Source organism: Ahaetulla prasina, chromosome 6, assembly GCF_028640845.1.
Source record: "Ahaetulla prasina isolate Xishuangbanna chromosome 6, ASM2864084v1, whole genome shotgun sequence".
NCBI classification, from domain to species: Eukaryota; Metazoa; Chordata; class Lepidosauria; order Squamata; family Colubridae; genus Ahaetulla; species Ahaetulla prasina.
Genome location: NC_080544.1, coordinates 7,263,080 through 7,286,182, shown reverse-complemented (window position 1 = coordinate 7,286,182; position 23,103 = coordinate 7,263,080). Strand labels below are relative to the sequence as shown.

Below are 23,103 nucleotides of genomic sequence, written 5' to 3'. Positions count from 1 at the left end.
TAAGGGGCCTCATCTGATAAGCAACAGGATCATGGGAAACCTTGCGTGCAGGCAATAGTTCTAGGAAGACATTTTCAGAGTTCCCACACCTGCAGGTCTATAAAGAAATTCTCGGGCTCAGATCTGGCTCTAAAGTCATTAGAAAATACTCTGAAACGTGTCAGGTGAGCCACCCACCTTGTATGCTTCCCATTCAAGTAACATTCAGGCTATGGACATATTTATTTGTCCCTGAACTAATCATTTTTCTTTAGCTGAAGAGGAATTAGCAACAGGAAACCATCTGGCCTGTGAAGCTTTTTCCAAAATTGGAATTAATGCTTCTACCAGCACGCTATTGTTTCCTGCTTGGGGGAGGGGGATTTAACAAGAGGACAACAGAGGATTCAACAGATATTTTCCATTCTTAAATGATAACAATTTTGGAAGCACGAGACCAATGTTCTTTATGGGATAAAAAAGTCAAGTGTCTTTGCCAGTACAAGAAATCTTATCCCACCGCTTTTTATCCTTCATTCCCCAAATTTAAAACTACAGCCAATTACAAACGTGATGCATAATATTGAATGCTACTGTGTATCACTGCTTATCACCCATCCATATGAGAAAACAGCAGCTAATCTTATGCTATCCTCCTATAAAATGGTAGGTGTTATTTAAAAACAAAATCCAGAATTTGCTAACAGGTTGATATCCTCCTAAGACAGGGGTCTCCAACCTTGGTCCCTTTAAGACTTGTGGACTTCAACTCCCAGAGTCCCTCAGCCAGCAAAGCTGGCTGAGGAACTCTGGGAGTTGAAGTCCACAAGTCTTAAAGGGACCAAGGTTGGAGACCCCTGTCCTAAGACATTCGTGGTTGTAGGAGCCATATCAACTTTCTGAAACTATTTCAAAAACGTACTGACACTACTATGACAATCCCTGTCTCCAAATGTCTTATGTCAATTCACAGCAAAACAGGGTTAACTATCCAACATGCATTTTGTTAGTAGGTTCAAACTCAATGCACTTATGATTCTTGGTTAGATGGATAACTTTAGTGCATGCCCTTTTCTCAGCCAGCAAGCATGGATGGCGTGTCTCACTAGGTGCACAAATACTTTCATGCTGGTTTTTACTGGCAGTGGAATTGAAACGAGGGTGGGCAAGTGTGTGGTTTTAAGATCAGGCACTCAGGAGATACGACTCATGCCACATACCTTGCTCAGCCAGGCCGGCAGCGCTCATGGCGGCCGAAGCAGGGGCGGAGCTCTGCCTGCCAACTGATTGGACACAATCATTCAGTGGAAGGAGCCATAATAAAGCAATAAAGGCCCATTAGCACGGTGCAAGTAAATTAGTTTAAAAAGAAATGTGGGGAAAAAAAAGAAAGGAAAGAAGAGGGGAAACACAATATTATAAAAAAAGATAATATTATTCCCTTTTAAATATGAAGATAAAACCACAGGAGCCGGCACAAAGGGTTGGACATCAGGAAGTTGAGAAAGCTGCAGGTTTTAGATGTAAACAGTGTTTATAAAACAGACTTTTAGTTATAGAGTTTTATGTCAACAAAACGAAAGACGAAAGCATTAGCTGAAGAATAGAAGACTAGAATGTCTACTTTAAAATCACAAAAGGGACTGGATGATGCTATGTACACCAGTTGCAACAGGTCATGTTACTACATTAAAAAATAATTAGAGAAATAAAGGCAAATAAACATTAGAATGATCAGTCAACCAGTTGGCTTGATTTATGAACAGCAGCTTCAGCCACTGCATATTAAGTAAAGAAACATTAATAAGGAAATCAGTATTCGTTAAGAAGAATGAAGTGCTGCCCTGGTGTTCAACCAGTTTATTAAAGTGCTTTTTAACTTTTCGCTCTCTAGAAAAAGAGAGATATTCAGCTCAGGATTCTTTTGTTACCCTCCAGTCTGAAAAGCACTCGCAGAGGTCCAAAAGTTTCTGATGATGATTGATTCAGAACTGTAACTGTCAGATAAATAGCAAATAAGTCAAAGTCTGCAATTTGTTAAATTATTCAGAAGGTTTCAAAGCCAAAGAGGAAAATGTGTAATTGTACCTCACCAGTTAGAAAAAATGGTGAGTTAGAGTAATGGAAATAGTTTAGTATCTTAATAATGCTACAGAACCACTGATCTACTGGAAAATAATAATAAAAATGTAATAAAGGATAGCATTTCAAAGTAGCATGGAAGCTGGAAAACAAATTGCTTTGAAAAAGGAGAGGATTATATATTATTTATTTACTTACTTACTTACTTACTTACTTACTTACTTACTTACTTATGTAAGGGAGCAGTTGCATTTTCAAAGAAATGCAGTCAGCCAACAGCAAAACTTATTTTAGCAGTTTAGGGCTACTTTCTTCTCTAATCCAAATGATAGCAAAGAGATCAATAGGCAGGCTATTATATTATACTGAATTGTTTATTTCAAGAAGTAAGGCACTTCAACTGTGCTTGCTCCTTTCCAAAGCTGCGTACCATAGATAACACTGGTTTACAAGGAAAAAACCTCACAAATGAAAGTAGCTTAATTTTACGTGAATTGGGTCCTTTAGTTTCCAAGGTCAAAATTGCATCAAAATAATACAAAATTACGAGTGGGATGTGCGATTATGCTCCTAATTTTTCTGCAAAATGTGATATAGCAATGAGAATGGTGCCACGCCAATCATTATAAATTTATCTTTTTATTGATACCAATAACATAACTTTCCATTCATTTATTGGTTTTTCATGTGACACTTTCATGCTTTTCGCATGAAAAACTGACAAGCTCTAACATCAGATTAAATGACAAGGTTCCATCTTTATTTGGTATCTAATCTGCACTTTTTGGCTTTTCTCTTGTGAACTGCAGTCGGATCATCCCTGGCGAGATTCCAGCAGTAATCGGCAAGCATGGACAGACTCCATTTCTCTTGGTGCCTTTTCTCCATGCCTGCGATATCCTGGTGGAATTTCTCCCCATGCCCCACAGTTCAAAGGAAAATAGTTTAAATGCAAGTGTAAGAAGTGAATTTTCAGTGACATGTTGGCATCAGTTGCTTTATAGGACCTAAGCAAATTTTCCACATGGTTTTCATAATCATCTGCCTTGCTGTTCTCAAAGTGAAGATAAATTTATACACTTCCACGTGGTTCCATTTTTATTGTTCTACCATACTTTGTCGAGAAGTTACTAGGCATCATGATCATTAGATACCCACGTCCCTTGTAGGTAAATATACTCGCCTGTGTATAAATCTTGTGAAATATCTTGAAATATCTTTAGCCAACCAGCGCCTTTATCACCTGTTTTCTAATTTATCTAATCAAAATATGTAAAATTAACACATTTTATCTCGGAGGTCTATAATTTCCCAAAATTCGTAGACCAGTGAATGTAACGTAAGGAGAAAACAGAGGGCTGAGGCTGCTCAAGGCCATCTGATGGTTTTATCACTGAGCTGAGGTTTAAATGGGAGATCTGACACTCATCCTTCATATTATGGACTATACCAGTTTCCTCTAAAGTCCTTCAAACAATGAAGGGACAAAAGGAAGAGATTTACAGAAAATGCCATTTTCAAGAAATGAACACTGATCATCCCTCAAGCTTCCTCCAGGACTCCGACAGCTCCCTGACCTCTGGACCTTTTGCCGCGAGCTGAAGACATACTTATTCTTCCGTGCAGGACTGGCATAAAACTATTAGTAATTTTAAATTGGGTTTTTATGGTTTTAATGTGTATTTTAATTAATGGGCCAAATTGAATAGGTTTTTTAAACAGGTTTTTAACTGTATATTGTATGTTTTATTGTGTTTTACCTGGCTGGAAACCGCCCTGAGTCCTTCGGGAGAAGGGTGGTATAGAAATTAAATTATTCTATTCTATTCTATTCTAAAAAGGTATTTCCCTCTTTTTTGGAATATTCAAAAGATTATGAACTTTACCAATTCAAATGATTTTCTTTCCTGACAAATACTGGTTTGTACATTTTAAAATACAGTCTGTGTTGTCCTACTCAGGAACACAAAGTCAGCTACCATCTTAAGGGTAGCACTTCATGAAAGATCATCACTTCAACGCTGTGTGTAGTTAGGACTTTGCACACAACCATCTTATGCGCCAGTTCCTGGACCAAGGGGCTCTACTCACAGCCACGTAATTCAGGAATCCTTCAACATGCCCTAAATGGGGCTGCTCTTGGAAGCCTCAGAATGCAATGATTCATGCAGTATTGGGCACACCAAGATTTGCCTACCTTAACATCTGCTGTGCTAGTTGCACAAGCTCCCACTATGTTTCTGCATGCAGCTCAACGTGCTGCTTATCCCCTTTAAATTCCTACATGACGAAGCTCCCTTTACTTGCAGGACTGCCTTCTCCATTTTCTCCTGGCTATCCCACTAGATCCTGTAGGGTGAGCATGCTCAGTGAAACAGTGGCATCCTGCAGCACTTTGGGAGATGTGCTTTGTCTGCTGTGGCACTTACCTTGTGTAATAGCCTCCGCTGAAGATCTAGATGACCTTCAACTGCTGGTCTGCAATGAACCTGACATTTTCCTAAGGCATTCAAGATGGATTGTTACTGAAGCCCAATATAGATAGTCTGTGACTGAGGATAATGTGTATACTGCCTCAGCTATTATACTGTGTGCTGTATGCGACGTAATTTCATTTTAATGTATTCTGCTTAGTGTACACTCAAAGTGACAATAAAGTATTCTGTTCTGTTCTGTTCTATTCTGTGCATTTACTATGTTTGTATTTGTATACTATGTTCTATTTGTATATTATTATGTTTTCATTAGGTATTTATGCTGCTTTTATCATCTCCATTTCTTCGCCGAGGGAGCCAGTGTTGTCCGAAAACATTTATGTGGTCATACGGCCAGCATGACTATACTCTGAGGCAGGGCAAAGCTGGCTGGGGAATTCTGGGAGTTGAAGTCCGCCAGGCTGTAAGTTGCCAAGGTCGGAGACTTCTGCTCTGAGGCATTCAGAATGTGTTTTTTTTTTAAATTTGCATTTATATCCCGCCCTTCTTCAAAGACTCAGGGCAGCTTACACTATGTCAAGCAATAGTCTTCATCCATTTGTATATTATATACAAAGTCAACTTAATTGCCCCCAACAATCTGGGTCCTCATTTTACCTACCTTATAAAGGATGGAAGGCTGAGTCAACCTTGGGCCTGGTGGGACTTGAACCTGCAGTAATTGCAAGCAACTGTGTTAATAACAGACTGTCTTAGCAGCCTGAGCCACCAGAGGCCCTTCCCACCGAAGTGGTACCTGTTTATTTATTTGCATTTGCATGCATCAAACTGCCAGGTGGAGCTGAAGGTGGGGCAAGTAACGGGAGCTCACCCATCACGTGGCGTTTGGGTGTTGAACCTGAGCTGCTGTCAGTTTTCTCAGCATCTTTAACTGCCGAGCCACTACATGCCTCCCCTCACCTTATGACAAATACCACTATGTTTCAAAGGCAATATAGCATTTTAAAGAATGGAAAGTTCTGAGCATATTTAATGTAAAAAATATTATTGTTCTGATTAGGATATCATATATCCTATAGTATCCGCATGACCTGGAATTTGTTTACTGTCCAAAAACACAGAAAGTCATTTTGAGATTCTCCTAACCGTTTCCTTCATTTGTTCCCTTCATTTGTTAGATAGTAATCTTGCCAAACTAGAGCAGGCTACTTTCACCATAAAACCATATATATTTTAGGAACTGTTAGGGAGGAGTTGTCTTGATCCTTCTTCTCCCAAACTATCTGAACTGTGCTGTCTCTTGCTACATTGGAATGCAGCCCTTCCTTTCTGACTACAAGCCATCAGTTCTGCAATGTTCATCCATTATCCTCAATTAGTTAAAATCTCATCATGGTGTTGAAGCTTATTGGTAAACCAGGCAATTGCGACATTTTATAACCAGTTTTCTTATATCAGATTCTTATTTTGCATGAAAACAATTACACTGGAGCTCTATAACAGTTTGAGTTCAGTTGGTATGTCTAAGATTTTCAGCATATGGAGGTACTTGATCATCATTGTCCAGTCTTGGAAGGAGGACAAACCACTGCTGCACTGCTGCTTAGAAAACTACATAGCTATGTCAATGAAGTCACCATGAGTCAATTTCAACTAGAGGGCAGCTGTATCTGTTTATGATATGTAGCATATATTCTATAAGCAGTGGTGGGATTCAAGTAATTTAACAACCGGTTCTCTATCCTAATGATTTCTTCCAACAACCAGTTTGCCAAACTGCTCACAAAGTTAACAACCGGTTCTCCCGAAGTGGTGCAAATTGGCTGAATCCCACCACTGTCTATAAGGCATCATAATCACATTAGGCTTCCCTGAATGAATTTACATGCTTCACACATTTGCAAAAACATCACACAATTCTACCTTACCATTTAAGAGCATCCTTCTGACATTCCATATTTGGCTCCTCATACTATACAGCAATGATAGGCAACATTTTTGGGTAAAGAGTGTATTTTAAAATATTGTTTCCTGGCTACGAGGATGGTATCTCTGCAATTATAAGTTTATATGAGAATGGGAAGAATTAAAATATTTCATCCTTAATGTTCAGGATTAAAAAGTAGGTTTTGTACCCTCATTTTATTTTTTTAGCAATAAAAAAAAAAATCATGCCACTGAAAATTTTGCTTCTGTTTTTAGTATGATACCATCTGGGTGTGGGAAGGCAATCTGAGAACTGCTAAGATGGAAACAACAATGACTTCCCTTTCTGTTCTATCATGCTCTGCATACAGTGAGAAGTTAGAACCATCTCATGCAAAGTACATGGAAGACATTGTTATTAAGATCAATTTGGTACAAAAGCTTTACCGTAACAGCCTTAATCATTAGCCTTTTTCTTCCACAGAGCTAATGTCTGTAAGTTCTAAATTATTTTTTGTTGCTTTTTAAAACCTTTTTAAAAATAAAAGCACTGAAATTAACATTTATTTAAAAGCCTTGTTTATTATTTTGCAGTATTATACAGACTAAGTAGCTAATTCATCCATTCATCATATTGATGAAAATGTGATTCTGGGCAGTGTATATAACTTTATTACTGTAGTATAAAACAGGGGTCTCCAACCTTGGGTCCCTTTAAGACTTGTGGACTTCAACTCCCAGAGTCCCTCAGCCAGCAAAGCTGGCTGAGGAATTCTGGGAGTTGAAGTCCACAAGTCTTAAAGGGACCAAGGTTGGAGACCTCTGGTATAAAAGACTATGTTGTTTGAGAAAGAAACCTGGAGCACTAAATTTGCTTCCAAAAATGCTGGAATGAAGAATTTAGAAGGAGACTGTGTATTCTGCATTCATGCAGAATCGTGATGTATTGCAATGTTTTTTCCCTTTGTGGAGCTGGGGTGGGCATGGCCTGTGCGTGACGTATCCAGCCCATTCTAGAAGCAATAGCAGTGCTAGCCCTTCATTTGGGTTTTTTCAGCTAATCCACCCATCAATCATGGGTGAGCCTCTGGTGGCTCAGCAGACTAAGTCTGTCTGTTATTAACACAACTGCTTGCAATTACTGCAAATTCAAGTCCCACCAGGCCCAAGGTCGACTCAGCCTTCCATCCTTTATAAGGTAGGTAAAATGAGGACCCAGATTGTTGGGGGCAATAAGTTGACTTTGTATATCATATACAAATGGATGAAGACTATTGCTTAACACAGTGTAAGCCCGCCCTGAGTCTTCGGAGGAGGGCGGGATATAAATTCAAATAAAAAAATAATAATCACTTTTTGGGCCATTTTCCCCTCTCACAGAGAGATAACAGAGTTCCCCCGCCCCCCCTGAAAGCACTAATTTATCAAGTGGTCACATTTTGCTTTTTTTTTGGTGGGGGTGGGGTTGAATGGAAGAGAGAACTTTGTGGATTCTCTTAATAAAAGGCAGGGGACATGTCTGGAAGGAACACGGGGCAGTGCTTGTAAGATGCCAGCAGAGTCGTCAGCTATCAGTTGTCTTTCTGAGACTGAGACCAGCAATGCTTCTTAAATTGTCTTCAGTTGCACTCAATTCTCACCTGGCATCTGCTTCTCTGCAAGTGTCTGTTGTGACTCCAGCCCCCGAACCTGGCCCCATACCCAAAAGTGACTCTGAAAGTGAGGGGGAAGAGCCGGTAAGGCTTACCTCGGGAGCACCGATTCCTTTGGCTCGGCTCCAGGAGCCAGAACCAGACCAGCCGGAGGACGTAATGAGGCCGTCATCCCCTGATTCCTCCCTTCCCCAGGCTACGCCTTCAGATAATAATAATAATCAAGCTTGGATTGACCCGCGCTTCAGAAGATTAGAGAGGCGGCATCATCAAAAGGAAGGGTGGGGCAGGAGCCCCACCCCACAGGATATATAAGGAGCTTTGGGACTGCTCTCACTCCACGGAAAGCAAAAGTTTAGCTGAACCATTTCAAAAAGAGCTGAAAGTCTTGCTACGTGAGTCATTTGTTTGAACTTTGGCAGGCAGCTGCGATTTCTCTGCCAGGACTGATAAGAGCTGTGAATCCACTGGCTGAAGGCCAGCTCATGGGTCTGAAGTGGGGAAGGAGACAGAACAGTGTCTCTGTGGAGTTGTTAACATACTTACTGACCTTTAAGATGCTACTATTTTTTTTTTAAAGCTTTGATAGAGGTTTGTGTGAAAGGCACTGACGGTGGCTACAGGAACCAAAAAGATGAAGTTCATGAACCTGGTGATATGAACCTGGTGATATGAAATCAGCAGCCCTCCCACAAAGCAAATTTCTAGGGAAAGCCTAGAAAACTGCCATGCATTCTTCTGCCTCATGGAACCTCCCTAATGCTCCCGTCTTACTCCTGAGGAACATGACAATTCAAACCATGCAGCATGAGGCCGGAAAATTATGCAACATATGGGGCTCATGTAGATCACAAACAGCTTTCACAATGATCTTGGACCTTCTCGACATTCAACTGAAGCACCTTTCAAGAAAAAACTCATTTTAAACTAGACTGTTAATTTCTTAAATAAAAACCTGAGTACAGTACCGTGTTTTCCTGAAAATAAGACCCTGTCTTATATTTTTTGGAACCTGGAAATAAGCGCTTGGCCTTACTTTTGGGGGGGGTCTTGTTATTTTGAGGTGCGTGGAGCAAGATGGGTCTTACCTGATTTCCAGCTCTGCATTTAAATAGTTTCGGGCAGGGCTTATTTTCGGGGGGAGGCTTATTTTGCGCTCAAAAGTCCAATTGGGCTTATTATCAGGGGATGTCTTATTTTCGGGGAAACAGGGTACATGTTTACAACTCAAGGACATACGATAAAAGTACATAAGAAGTTTGAGAAAGTTCTCTTTTGCCGAGAGAGGAGCAAAAAAATCTCACAGCTTGTGGCTTTCAAAAAAAAAAAAAAGAGGCCAGCTATCTTGAAAACTCCAAGACAAATAAAAATGTCAGCTAAAGAAAAGAGTGGTTTATTAATGTAAACATTTATAATCAGGGAAGGTATGGAGTGGAGAACGTATCTGCTTGAGAAACACTGGAGAGAAAATTAGTCAGATGACAAAAATGAATCCCAATAATGTTAGAAGATCAGTTATGCTCCACTTTCTGATGAGTAAGGCTCTGTTCATTACCTGCCTTGATTTTGGCCTTTTCTTACAAGGTAACACACCACTCATTCGGCAGGTGACCTTCTTGCTACAGGCAGAACTCTGTGACCTCGACTTTGTCACTTTCCATCCATTCGAGGTGCATTAGTTCTTTTTTTTTTTTTTTTGCTCAATATTACCTCCTCATCACTTGTGCTTAAGAAAAAATGTGGACTTTTGTTTCCTGTGGTTTCAATGGAATCTGCTTTCTCTGCTCCTTTGGGTCTATTCTGATTTGGATTTAAAGATCTGAAAAAGGTTTGTTTCCCTTTATTTCCTCTCTATGTTTCTGATATATAGGTTTCAGGATTAATGCCCATGTTTTTGTACTGAAGACTGGTGGCATTCTGCAGCTCTGTCCTTCTTCCCAGGCACCTCTACGTTAGGATTGGCTTTCTAGGCCTATCTGGATTTTGCAGGTGGTTGTTGGGCGGGTCTTTCCTATAGTAGTTGCACCAATGGGTGCAATTTGTGTGATCTTTGCTCGGATCTCTGTTGCAAGGGAATATGAATAGCACTGTGAATATAGTAAGATGTTAGTGCAAGATTTACTATATCAGGGGTCTCCAACCTTGGTCCCTTTAAGACTTGTGGACTTCAACTCCCAGAGTTCCTCAGCCAGCTTTGCTGGCTGAGGGGCTCTGGGAGTTGAAGTCCACAAGTCTTAAAGGGACCAAGGTTGGAGACCCCTGTACTATATTGTTTGTCAGTACAGTTTCAATAATGTGACCTGCGTTGTTTATACTTATGCATGTATTTTGTAAAATATATCAATACTTGGCAAACACAGTCAATAACCTGATGGCCATTAGTAGCAAAAGGTGCTTAAATGTATTTTATTATTTACTAAGTTTACAGGTGCCTGACCTCATTGGGACTCCTAATACTGTTGATTCTGTGCTGTTGATTCCTACACCAATACTTAACCGACATTCTTTCTCTTGTACAGCTTGGGCAATGGAGAACTTCAGTTACCCTGAGCTACTTTAGTTCTAAAACACTGTCTTTTTATTGCTGCAAATCCTATTACTAAATTCAATCAGACCTAGCCAGTCCTTTGAACACAATTTAGTCACTGATAAATATCATGGGAGGATTTGGTGGTCAGCGGGAAGAAGACTATATTTATACAAACCCTTTCCTGACTTTTTTTAATATATCATAATCATAATTCCCTGAATGTGTGAGTATAAAATCTTTTTATAACATTTCTGACAGAAATTAAGAGTTTTGAGTGGTTGTGTAAATAACAGCATCGTGTATTTTTTAATAGTGAGAAGTTAAGACTCTATTTTACTGAAATGTAGATCTAAGATTTTTCCCTCACCAAACCGATACACTCAGGAGTGAAATTTTAAAAAGCACCCTCTCAAACCATTGCAGTGCTTAGGGAATTGTCTTTCTTTCACACTAAACTGGAAACATGAGAAGAGGACGTTCAGAAGTTCTCTTATCATTGGAAGGTGAAGAAGAAAAACTGGTTTCTATTTGAGAAAAGGGAGGAAAAATTTCAAACCCAAGTCCTGAAAACAATAGTATGCAAATTGATATGAAGTTAGAAAACGTTTTGCTGAAAGAAAATACTGACAGAAGCTGTTTTCTCCAAAGTAACCATTGTTACAGCTAAAATTAAAAAAAAACCTCTCCCGTTATAGCAAGACCCACCTCTGCAAACTGAAAAAGTTATGCTTAAATTTGAGGAGTTAAGATAGAGAGAGAATACTTTTTAAGAAATTGTCTATGGATTACTACTTTGTAAATTACCTAACATTATGGATTACAATGATAAAGAATAAAAATATTTGCAAATAGAAAGAATGCTGCAGTGGGGTTTTTTTTTAAAATAATTTTTCTGCAGATCACCCAAATTTTCTCACGGACCACTGGTTGGTGAGCCCTGCTCTAAAACACTGTTTCTCAATATCGGAGCCTTTAGGATGTGTGGACTTTTAAGTCTCAGAATTCTCCATGCCACACATCTCCAAGTTGCAAAGTTTAAGAAGTACTGCTCTAGGACTTTGTATATGTAGGGGCCATCCCAGAAATCAACCACATATTTGTTTAGGATTTCATTCTCTCCCCTCTGAGCTGAAAAAAATAAACTTTGCTGCCGCAATATAAACAAAAAGAAAGAGAAAACTGAAAAGTGCCAAGTGCATTACAGGCCCTTTTCTGATGGAAGAATCAGGGCAATTCTTATCTAGGATCAGGTCAGATATACAATGACTGCATAAAACTGGACTCTTCTGCAAAAAATAAAAGTGTAATCTGTCTGATTGGTAAAACTAAAATCTGTTTAACATATTTGCTGGAAACAAATCAAGAAAGAAGAAAAACAAACTCTTACCTGAAAAATTCCGAGACACCAGCATAGTGGTAAGGATTGCACCCTAAAAATAGCAATATACATACATATATATTTATATAAAATACATAAAAAGTAAGGAATGAATATTCTGGACACTACACCAGTGAATATATATGTTTACTATGGTCTATACCAGGGGTCTCCAACCATGGTCCCTTTAAGACTTGTGGACTTCAACTCCCATAGTCCCAAGCTGGCTGAGGAACTCTGGGAGTTGAAGTCCACAAGTCTTAAAGGGACCAAGGTTGGAGACCCCTGGTATAGACCACAAAATAGAAAGCTATATCATGCAGCCACTAGCTGAAGTCTCTTCTCTTCTCTTTCAAAGAAATATCTCTCTGCTTTGCCTGTCATACCCTCCCAAATGGATATCTATATGTTGTATATACCTCCTAGTTAGCAGGAAGTGAGTCACAATGTATTGGTGGGATTATACCTGGGCAAACTGGGATTTGGTTTTGGTGAAAGCATACTACCAAAATGTGCTAAAACTGACTGTTACTGATGTTACCACGAGCTGGTAATGCTGCACGAGCCCCAGATACCACTAAACTAGTAACTTCTATACTTTTCTATATTGCTAATAGCAACGATCCATATACATAGAACAATTTGGTGATCACCAAAGCTCATAAGAATGCAACATGAAATGTAGGAGGAGTAAATAGTGAAGAGCATTAATTAATTAATGAAATTAAAGGGGAAAAAATAGATTATTGTGTGTCCATGAAACTAAAATGGGGGGAATGAATCTAATAGATTTAAGAAAGATTGCCTGACTTTGTGGTGTACAGTTGATGAATGCATGCAAAGTAATGAATGAAAGGGATAACTGTGTGTCAGAAAGTATGATGTATGTTATACTGAGTGCTGATAATAAAAGTACGAGACATGAGTTTGGTGAAAAACTGCAATATTCTGAACAAATGCAATCCAGGGATAAAAAAATAGTCTCCCAGGTAAAATGAATGGGTACAAGAGAACAAAATGAAAGATAAGAAAAATTGTTTAGGCCACTCAGGGACTAAAGAGTGATTGAGAATTGTGATGTTTTCGGTGAAAGGTTTCAGAAAAATGTCTGCTTGTTTCAAATATATTACCAAACATAAATATATTTATAAAGCCGTATGGCAAAGGAATGCATGTAAATCTAAAATTATGATTGATGAAAGAGAAAAATAGTAAAGGACGTAAGAATCAGTGACTCTTGAATATGGGACAGATATTTATTTGATAGTATCAGCAGCGGTCTTGGGAAAAATATAGACTTAGAAAAAAAAAAAGAAAATGAAAGAAATGACAGTGAAAGAACAATAAAATGGATGGATTAATCTCCTAATGCTAGATAGTGGATATAAGGAAAGAAGATGAGAAAACTCCTTTGAACAGTTGGATAGGGATGTTACAAAGTGCAGTGTGTGTGTTTGTGTGTGTGTGTGACAGAAGGAGGGAGGGGGAGAAACGGAGAGAGACAGAGACGATCTTGAAGGAATGAGATTTACATGGGAAGGAGGTACAGCGGTATAAATAGAGGAGTGTTAAATTATGGATTTGATATACATATTGGGTGACAATTTGAGTTATTTCATGTTTAACTGCATCTATGGGATGTATGTTTAATGACTGAAAGAATTGTATTATACTTGTATAAAGGGAAAAGTGGCAAAAGTGAATGAAATAATTACAGAGGGTTTATTATTAAGTGTATCTGGATCAAAAACCAACTATAAGATAAATCTGAGAAGGACAATGAAACTTTCTGCTGGGCAGAGGGTGTGCAGATCGATTTATTGCTTCCCAACAGGTGACCGGAAAATGTACTTATGTGAGACTGGAAGTTGATCAAGGAATAGGACATCGATTTACTTGTGTTAACGGGTGTGTCTGTATGTGTTAATGTATCCCTATGAGTGTATGTTCATTAACAGACTTTTACTGACTGAATGATAAGGCTTTATTATTTGCTAATAGATAAAAGGTGAGATGTGAGATAGAGATTTTTGGATGAAATGTTAGATAAGGTCTGAAGTTAAATTGTACTTGTAGATGAAGGTGAAATCATTTAATGTATTTTTCCATATATATTCCTCCCTTCGTCCCATTTTTTCTCTTTTCAACTTTTTCATTTTTTTTCTTAGTTTGTATTAGTTTTTTATCTTTGCATTTTTAAGCTTCAATAAACATTATGAAAAAGAAAGGAAGCTGATCGAACAATTGTTGATTTAGGGAAAGTATACACAAAATATATTGACTTGAATTAATGAAAGCGTGTGGCGATTAATGGAACTGCATCTACATGGAGGGAAGCACACAGTGGGGTGCCTCAAGGCTCTGTCTTGGGGTCAGTGCTCTTCAACATCTTCATAAATGATCCAGATGAGGGAATAGAAGGGGAGCTCATCAGATTTTTATCTTGACAGACTTGAGTGCTGGACCCTATTCAACAAGATGCAGTTCAGTGGTAAGAAAAGCAAAGCTCTGTACTTAGACAGGAAAACCCAAATACAGGTGTAGAATTGGCAGCACCTGGCTCAACAGTAGTAACTGTGAGAGGGATCTAGGTGTCATAGTGGACCACCAATTAAGTATAAGCCAGTAGTGTGCTGCACCTGCTTAAAAACCCCAATGTAGTCCTAGGTTGCATAAACAGAGGGATAGCATCAAGATCACTGCATTACTTTTTATTACTTTTATTATAGTTTTAAATGGGGTTAGCCTAATTGAATAAGATTTTTAAATTGCTTTTAATTCTATTTATAATTTGTTCTATGTTGGCTGTAAACCGCCCTGAGTCCTTCGGGAGAAGGGCGGTATAAAAATCATCTTCTTCTTCTTCTTCTTCTTCTTCTTCTTCTTCTTCTTCTTCTTCTTCTTCTTCTTCTTCTTCTTCTTCTTCTTCTTCTTCTTCTTCTTCTTCTTCTTCTTCTTCTTCTTATTATTATTATTATTATTATTATTATTATTATTATTATTATTATTATTATTATTAATAATCACAAATAGGAATAGTACCAGTCTATACTGCACTAGTAAGGCCCCAGAGAAGGCCCCAGGGGGAGAGCCTTCTCTGTGGGCGCACCACTCTGGAACGAGCTTCCCCCAGGACTTCGACAACTTCCTGACCTCCGGACCTTTCGCTGCGAGCTGAAGACATATCTATTCTTTCGAGCAGGACTGGCTTAAATAGGGTTTTTAAATATGGATTTTATTGGGGTTTATTTTTTTTTTTATATTTTGTATGGTATTTTAAATTTAGGCTATTTTGAATAAGTTTTTTTAAAATGTGTTTTATTGTAATATATTGTATTATTTTATTTGCCTGTTCACCACCCTGAGTCCTTCGGGAGAAGGGCGGTATAAAAATTAAATTATAATTATAATTATAATTATAATAATAATAATAATAATTATTATTATTATTATTATTATTATTACTACTACTACTACTACACTTGTTCTGGTCACCATAATACAAAAAAGATGCCCAAACCCTAGAAAACGTACAGAGAAGAGGGACAAAGATGATAAGAGGTCTAGAGGCTAAACTGTAAGATGAACATTAAGGGCATGTCTAGCCTATCAAAGAGAAGGATTAGAGTGACATCATAGCTGTCTTCCAGTACTTGAGGGGCTGTCACAGGGATTTACTTATTTCCCAAAACACCTGAAGACAGGACAAGGAACAATGAGTGGAAGCTCATGAAACCTAGATACAACCTAGAACCATGATGGCGAACCTATGGCATGCCAGCCATCACCCCAGCCCAGCTGTACCGTGCATGCACGTGCCTCCCACCAGCCAGCTGATCTTCAGGACTCTGCCGTGTATGTGCGGGGGGCGGGGCGCATGCGCGGGGGGTGCAGGTTGGTGCAGGAGGTTTTCCAGGCCCAAAACAGGGCACGGAGGAGCCTCGCCCCCGGGTCCCGTTTTGGGCACTGGAAAGCCCGCTGAACCAACCAGGAAGCCAAAATGGGGCACGGGGGGGCGCATGTACCAGGCACGTGTGTGGGGGCTGTTCACGTTGCATTTTGGGGTTTCGGGCATATGTGCATGCCTTCACAGTCACGCGCTCACTTTGGGCACTCGGCACCAAAAAGGTTAACCATCACTGACCTAGAACAACAGAGAAATTTCTTGACAGTGAGAACAATTAATCAATGGAACAGTTTGCCTTTTGGAGTTTATGGATGGTCCATCACTAGAGGTTTTCAAGAACAAATTGGACACCAATTTACCCAGGATGGTATAAGGTCTTCTGCCTTGTGCGGGAGATTAGGCTAGAACAGGGGTCTGCAAACTTGGCTCTTTTAAGACTTGTTGTTGTGTCCCACTCCCACTCCGAAGCATGAGTCAAGGAAGTCCGTGACAAACTTGGCAACGAAGCCTCTGTAGCTTGCCAAGTCCCTTTGAGGTTTATCAGGGCAGGCAGGAGTCCAAGTTGTGACTTCAGCGATAGGGTCCGGTATCAGCAAACTCGATAAGACTTTGCTTGACTCAAGGTTGGAATGCCAAAAGCAGGTCCTTTATATAGGCTGTGGGGTGTGGCTCCATGACTCAGCATTTATCCAGGCCTGCCCCACCCTTCCTTCTGCTGGCGTCGCTTCTCAGATCTCTGGAACCTGAATTGTCTTCAGCTGGATCTGCTGTCAGTAATTCCAGCACCTGGCTGCTTTTCTGCTCACATGCTATAGGAGTGAAGTTTATCGGGCTTGTCCGTTCACTCCTGGAATCCTCTCCGGGCATGGGGCCAGGCCCGGGGGCTGGAGGCATGACAGGCCGTTCATCTTCATTATCAGACTCGGAGTCTGATAACAGGCCCGGTTGGAGACAGGAGGGGCCCGGCTGAGGAGAGGAGGGAGGACGAGTCACAACACTTGTGGACTTCAACTCCTAGAGTTCTTTAGCCAGCTTTGCTGGCTGAGGAACTCTGGGAGTTGAAGTCCACAAGTCTTAAAAGAGCCAAGTTTGCAGACCCCTGGGCTAGAAGACCTGCAAGGTCCCTTCCAGTCCTACCAGTCTATATACGTGTCATGTCAGAGATGTGTTGACTGAGAACATGAATGTATACAGATGATGCCAAATTGCTTACCAAAAATAAGGTAAATAAATTGGTAAATATTAAATTGTATGATGCAATATGGGATACGGATCCAAAAATTGATACTGCAGATCAAGATATTATTTTTTCTCCTTTAGCAGGGAAAACAGAGCAATGACAAGTTTTAAATGCATGGTGAAAAACTAAAGAACAGAGGTGGGATTCTGTATCTCGCCAATAGGTGAAAAGGATCATAGGAAGGTAGTGAGTAACCTCTGGCTTGTTGGACGGAAGGAATGTTAATCGAAAGAAGAATGAAGTCTATTTCTGCTCACTTTGCTATTTGAGAGTGAAAGCGGCAACATTAAAAGAAACAAAAGGCTGAGTGGAATGAGGTCTTCAGGAATGCAGGTGATGAAACAGAAGGAGAATGAATGGGTGCCGAGTACAAAACTCGGTGCGTAAAAGGAGGAGAGAAGTACGGCATGTAGAAGTGGATGGGTGCTGTAGAGAAAATGAAGGAGGACTGAATTCACAACAAATATATGAAGGAAAGGTAAATTGATGGAGGGGAATGCTCACACACCAGGTACGAGAAAAAGTTTAGATCCCATGCCCGTACACACACGCACGCGTGCAAATACACACACACATTATGTTTATATACCTGTCTGCATTGATTTTAGGTGCAGTAATTAAAATGTGTAATCACAAAATGTGACATCGTAAGTCACTGTCCCTTTTAAGAACATACCTTCAGTTTTCTCCTGGCGTTGAACTTTCTCAAGCATTCCACAGTCTCCTGTCTGTGCATCATAGAAGCGACTGTTGATCGTTGCTGGAAAAAAGCAAGGAGAACGCTGGCATTTAGATCACTATCTCAGTTTATTTAATCACTAGATTTCTATTCTGCCGTTCCCCCAAGAGTTCAAGACAGCTTGAACGTCAACCACGTTATTCCGCTGCGTGCAACTGGCCCATATTCAGCGTTTCCATCAACGAAGAGAGAGTTGAACTTACCTCCCCGCCTGACTTGAGTCCAGCCACTTAACCACTGGCTCTCAGTCTCAGTCTCTCCCCCTCTACATGCCGTCCGTGTAGCTCTTTCACTTCAGCTTTAACCTGGTTGCTTCCCATTTCCAAGCGTCTAAAGTTACTGTGAGAAGGAAAGCTGAAGATACTTACACACACCCATGGGTGCTTAAGGGCCTGATCTGCTGTGATGCGCTTTGCAGGGTTTATCGTCAGCATCTGGTTGATTAAATTCTTTGCTTCTGGGGTCACAGTATCCCACTCTGGAGAAGGAAACTAAGAGGAAAGATAACAGAGGCTGGGTATGTATTCCTCTAGTTGTTTCCACTTTTATTCCATACGGAATCACTGCAGGTGACTGGAATCACATTATGGATCAAAGCAGAAAAATATAGATCCGTGATAGTGAACAGGTGGCATGCAGAGATCTCTCTGTGGGCACGCAAGCCGTCGTCCCAACTCGGCAACGCCATGTGCGCATCTCCCACCAGCCAGCCGTTTTTCAGTCCTCTGCCTCACTTGTGCGGAGGGTGGGGTGCATTCAAGAGATGCATGTGCATGCGCAGGGGGGTCACGTGCATGCACGAGGGGCAGGGGGCGGTCAGGGGCGGTCGCGCACGCATGTGTGCGGGGTGGGGCACATGGGGGTGTCGCACGCACACTGCATTATTAATTGGTTTATTAATTGGTTCCTGGCATCTCATCCAGGTAACAAGAATAGAAAATGATTCTCTTTAAAATAACGTTCAGCCACTGAATGATTTTAATACTTCAGAGATTACTGAACTAGTATTATTCAGGCAAAATAAACCCCTCTATAATTTTTATGAATGAGCAATTTCAAATTTCCATCCCTCTTCCTTATCCCCTATGCCCAACAATGTATTTTGCACCATGAATGATCAAAGCCAGACAATTAACTGCAGAGAATAACATATAGAGAATTATCTTACATCATAGGCCCCTGCCTTGATCTGCTGATACAGTTTATGCTGATCTTCATCCCAAAATGGAGGATATCCAACAAGTAATATATACAGAATAACTCCTAGGAGAGAATAAAAGAATTAGTTACCCTAAAAGGCAAATGCCCTCTTGAAGTCAATCCATGGGGACGATCACCTTTTATGCTGCTACCCATTGTCACAAGGTAATCTATCTTCTATGTCCAAGATTCATTCCAACTTCTGTGGAGGAGCACACCTTTCCTTCTCCGTCATACCATTATCTCTCAACTTACCATAAATATTTGTACATGGAAAAATCTGAGAATGCTAGCAGCATCCTTAGCCATCATGGACTGTATGTGAATACATTTAGTTGAGGTCTTCCATGGGTTTGAATGCAAGGATCTTTGCTCTCAGCAGTGAGGGGGTCTTTCATAAGGCAGCCAAAGTCATTTTTAAGCACACGTCAAAATGTTCAATTTAACCACTTTATTGATATTAGAGACATTCAAACCAGCAAACTTGGTGTGTATTACCTTCCTCTTTGGATTTAAGAAATTTTACTGTATATTTAATATACGATTGGCAAAAAAGCAAAAAATATATATCTTGATTTCAGAAAGTTTTACATGAATTTGGAGACCAGAGAGATTTGGAATGTTGGTTATTTTTGCTATAAGATTTGAAAAAAACAAGTATGCAGTTAAATAATATACTTGTTGAAAATGATTGAAACAGAACATTTCAGGAACTGTGGCTTAATGAAGGTTGTAAGAGGAACTAAAGGATCAGGCAGAAAAGAGTTAAAATGGCTATGACTGTTTCTTATTTTAAATTTTTTTGAAACATGGACTGAATATTAATATTAATAACAAACCTATAACAATAACAAGGCCTCTGGTGGCTCAACAGACTAATGCAGTCTGTTATTAACAGCAGCTGTTTGCAATTACTGCAGGTTCAAGCCCCACCAGGCCCAAGGTTGACTCAGCCTTCCATCCTTTATAAGGTAGGTAAAATGAGGACCCAGATTGTTGGGGGCAATAAGTTGACTTTGTATATAATATACAAATGGGTGAAGACTATTGCTTGACATAGTGTAAGCCGCCTTGAGTCTTCGGAGAAGGGCGGGATATAAATGCAAATAATAATAAAAAAAAGTATTAAAAAGAATACAGATTTTAGTAGATAAACTTTTGCAAGGTGATGAAAAAAATATTTTAAAAATCTTTTACCTGACATAGACATTATAGAATTTGAAGGCATGGGAGGCAACAAAATTGCGACGACCAAGATGGAATTACAAAAGACAAATCAAGAAAATTATTTGGGCGTGGAACAGCCGCAACAAGCATCCTGGACAATGCATCTTTATGGGATTTACAGAATAGGCTGGTAAAAGCTTTGAAGACTCATTTTAAATGCCAAAAGGTGATGAAAAATCAAATCCTGCAATACTATAAAAATGATTTAAATGTTAAGATTGTGCGGAGCAAAAAGAAGGACTACTTGACCAAGGATAAACTATTTGCTTCTCCTAACTCTTAATGGAGAGTTCAGTTTTTGGTGACTAGGCTTGAAAAGATGGATTGTCTATAGCAGGGATCTCCAACCTTGGTCCCTTGAAGACTTGTGGACTTCAGCTCCCAGAGTTCCTCAGCCAGCTTTGCTGGGAGTTGAAGTCCACAAGTCTTCAAGGGACCAAGGTTGGAGACCCCTGGTCTATAGATAAAAGTTAAGTTATGGGAAGAAGAGGGTTTTTTTTATTTGTAACTTTAAAAGAGGATAGATAGTACTTTTAAAGACAGTATATTAGATTATGCTTGGTGTGTTGAAGGTTGAAGGCCACCTTTGTTGCCTTTTTCTTTTTCTCTTCTACTTTTTGGTCTTTTTTCCCCAGCACCCTCTGAACTTTTATTTTTATTCTTTCTTCTGTTCTGAAATATCTTACTTTCCCTGAGGTAAGATTAACTTTTTATTATCCTATTGTTTCCTTTCGTTATATCCAATTAATATAGTTATTACATACTCATACTTATATATATGCTTATATATTGTATAGCTATTTCATGCTTATGCTAATATAGACTGTGTGACAAAATAAATAAATAAATAAATATAAATAAATAAATAAATAAAACTTCCATTAGTCCTGACCCTTCTGAAAGAGCCCGAAGATCTGACTCTGCCAGTTGGCTTGGGGCCCCAACTGGGGCGGGGGATCACGGTGGAGGTACTTGATCAACTAACAGCAGCTCCCACCTCCCCTCCACCATACCTTCTAGTCATTTCCTCCACATCTTCTGGTTTTAGTTATATTATTTTATAGTATTTTATTATGATTTAATTGCGATTTTACACATTTGTATATATATATATATTTATGGTTTTATTTTGCTGTTGTAAGCCACCCAGAGTCACCTTGCAGCAAGCAAATTTAATAAATAAATAAACAAAACGTTTCATCTATATTGGTTTTTACGATGTTTATTAAAAACCTCAATAAATTATTTTTAAAACTGGATAAGCCCTGCTCCGTCTGTGCAAAGGACCACCCCAGCAAGTTTATAAAACATTTTATTTTATTCAGGCCCTGTGCTATATTTCTTTTGTTTACATTTTATTTTATTCAAAATAAAATGTAAACAAAAGAAATATAGCACAGGGCCTCTGTGGCTCAGACTGCTAAGGCAGTCTGTTATTAACAGCAGTTGCCTGCAATTACTGCAGGTTCTAGTCCCACCAGGCCCAAGGTTGACTCAGCCTTCCATCCTTTATAAGGTAGGTAAAATGAGGACCCAGATTGTTGGGGGCAATAAGTTGACTTTGTATATAATATATACAAATGGATGAAGACTATTGGTAACATAGTGTAAGCCGCCCTGAGTCTTCGGAGAAGGGCAGGATATAAATGCAAAAAAAAAAAAAAAAGCAAGGTTAGACTTTTCCTGATCTGTTCCTTTAAGATAATGGATGACTAAGGATATCTTTAATTGCTTGCTCATTTGCTCCACTCATCAGACTTTATACAAATTAAGTAAGTGGAATTCTAAGTGGAAGGCTGTACCAGTTATAGGTTGTAACAAAGCATCAGAAGTACATTAATAAATCGAAACCAGGTTTATTACTCTAGCAAGCAGAGAACAATGTTCCATTCATGCAGTAAATGTTCTGGTTTTTTACAATGAAGAGAGTATCTCAATGAGAAGTTTAAAAGCACCATTCATCTCAGACATGAATGAACAGACCAATCTGGATCATTTCCATTCTAAATCAGTTTGGGGCAAAAATGGACAACAAGCCAGTCTTTTTTCACTCCAACTAATACAAGTTTTTCTTTCAAACTTCTGATGAAGAGAGTTAAAGGTCTAAATACTCTTAATGGAAGAGCAGATAATTGCAGGCTATATAAAGAAAAAGTGTTAAGTTACAAAAGTGCTGTTCCGCTAGTTCCCTGGGAATTTTCATGGGCCTATTTTCTGTTAAAAGAAGAAAAACAGATAAAAATGTCTGAAAATTGAGAAGCCTAATTAATAATCTAAATGCTAAAATAAAAGAGAGCTCTGCAAAATATATTGTGATCAAAAGAAAAGCTGGATTACTCTGAGAGTTTTGCAGCCAAATGTTGGTTAAAAGAAATAGATGTGTTGAATCTTTACAAGACAGAACATGGTCATTTCACAATCCCTACATCCAGGTTTCCTTGCACTATAAGATCTGTCAGTCCAGGTTCTACATTTCCATCACACAAGGACAGATTGGAATCTGTCTATGTCCATCAAGGTTCTGTGTTACATAGGTCTATTTTCAGGAAACAAATAAACTTTCCATGTAATGAGGATGCAGCTGCCTGGTAACACTAAACCAACCTTGGATTCTAAACAACAGGCAGCAGTTGGATTAAGACTATAAAATAATGATTTTATACTCTGTGAAAATATTTTATACGCTGTGAAAATATTTACAGATCCCTCACATCCTGGATATAAACTGTTTCAACTCCTACCCTCAAAACGACGCTATAGAGCACTGCATACCAGAACAACTAGACACAAGAATAGTTTTTTCCTGAA

General features: G+C 39.3%; 1 protein-coding gene across 17 annotated transcripts in view; it reads right to left on the bottom strand.

The window, feature by feature from the left end:
• CAMK2G (calcium/calmodulin dependent protein kinase II gamma) overlaps nucleotides 1-23,103 on the bottom strand; it is a 226,731-nt gene that overhangs the window by 48,619 nt on the left and 155,009 nt on the right. For 9 of the 17 annotated variants that reach the window (XM_058188363.1, XM_058188362.1, XM_058188366.1 and 6 more), the window contains exons 9-13: nucleotides 19,037-19,131; nucleotides 18,237-18,359; nucleotides 17,806-17,889; nucleotides 11,992-12,034; nucleotides 1,200-1,262 (exon numbers count right to left, since the gene is read on the bottom strand). In XM_058188363.1, the coding sequence (XP_058044346.1) occupies nucleotides 1,200-1,262; nucleotides 11,992-12,034; nucleotides 17,806-17,889; nucleotides 18,237-18,359; nucleotides 19,037-19,131 (408 nt within the window). The remainder of the gene's footprint in view (nucleotides 1-1,199; nucleotides 1,263-11,991; nucleotides 12,035-17,805; nucleotides 17,890-18,236; nucleotides 18,360-19,036; nucleotides 19,132-23,103) is intronic. The other 8 variants (XM_058188365.1, XM_058188370.1, XM_058188367.1 and 5 more) reach the window with 1 other exon arrangement.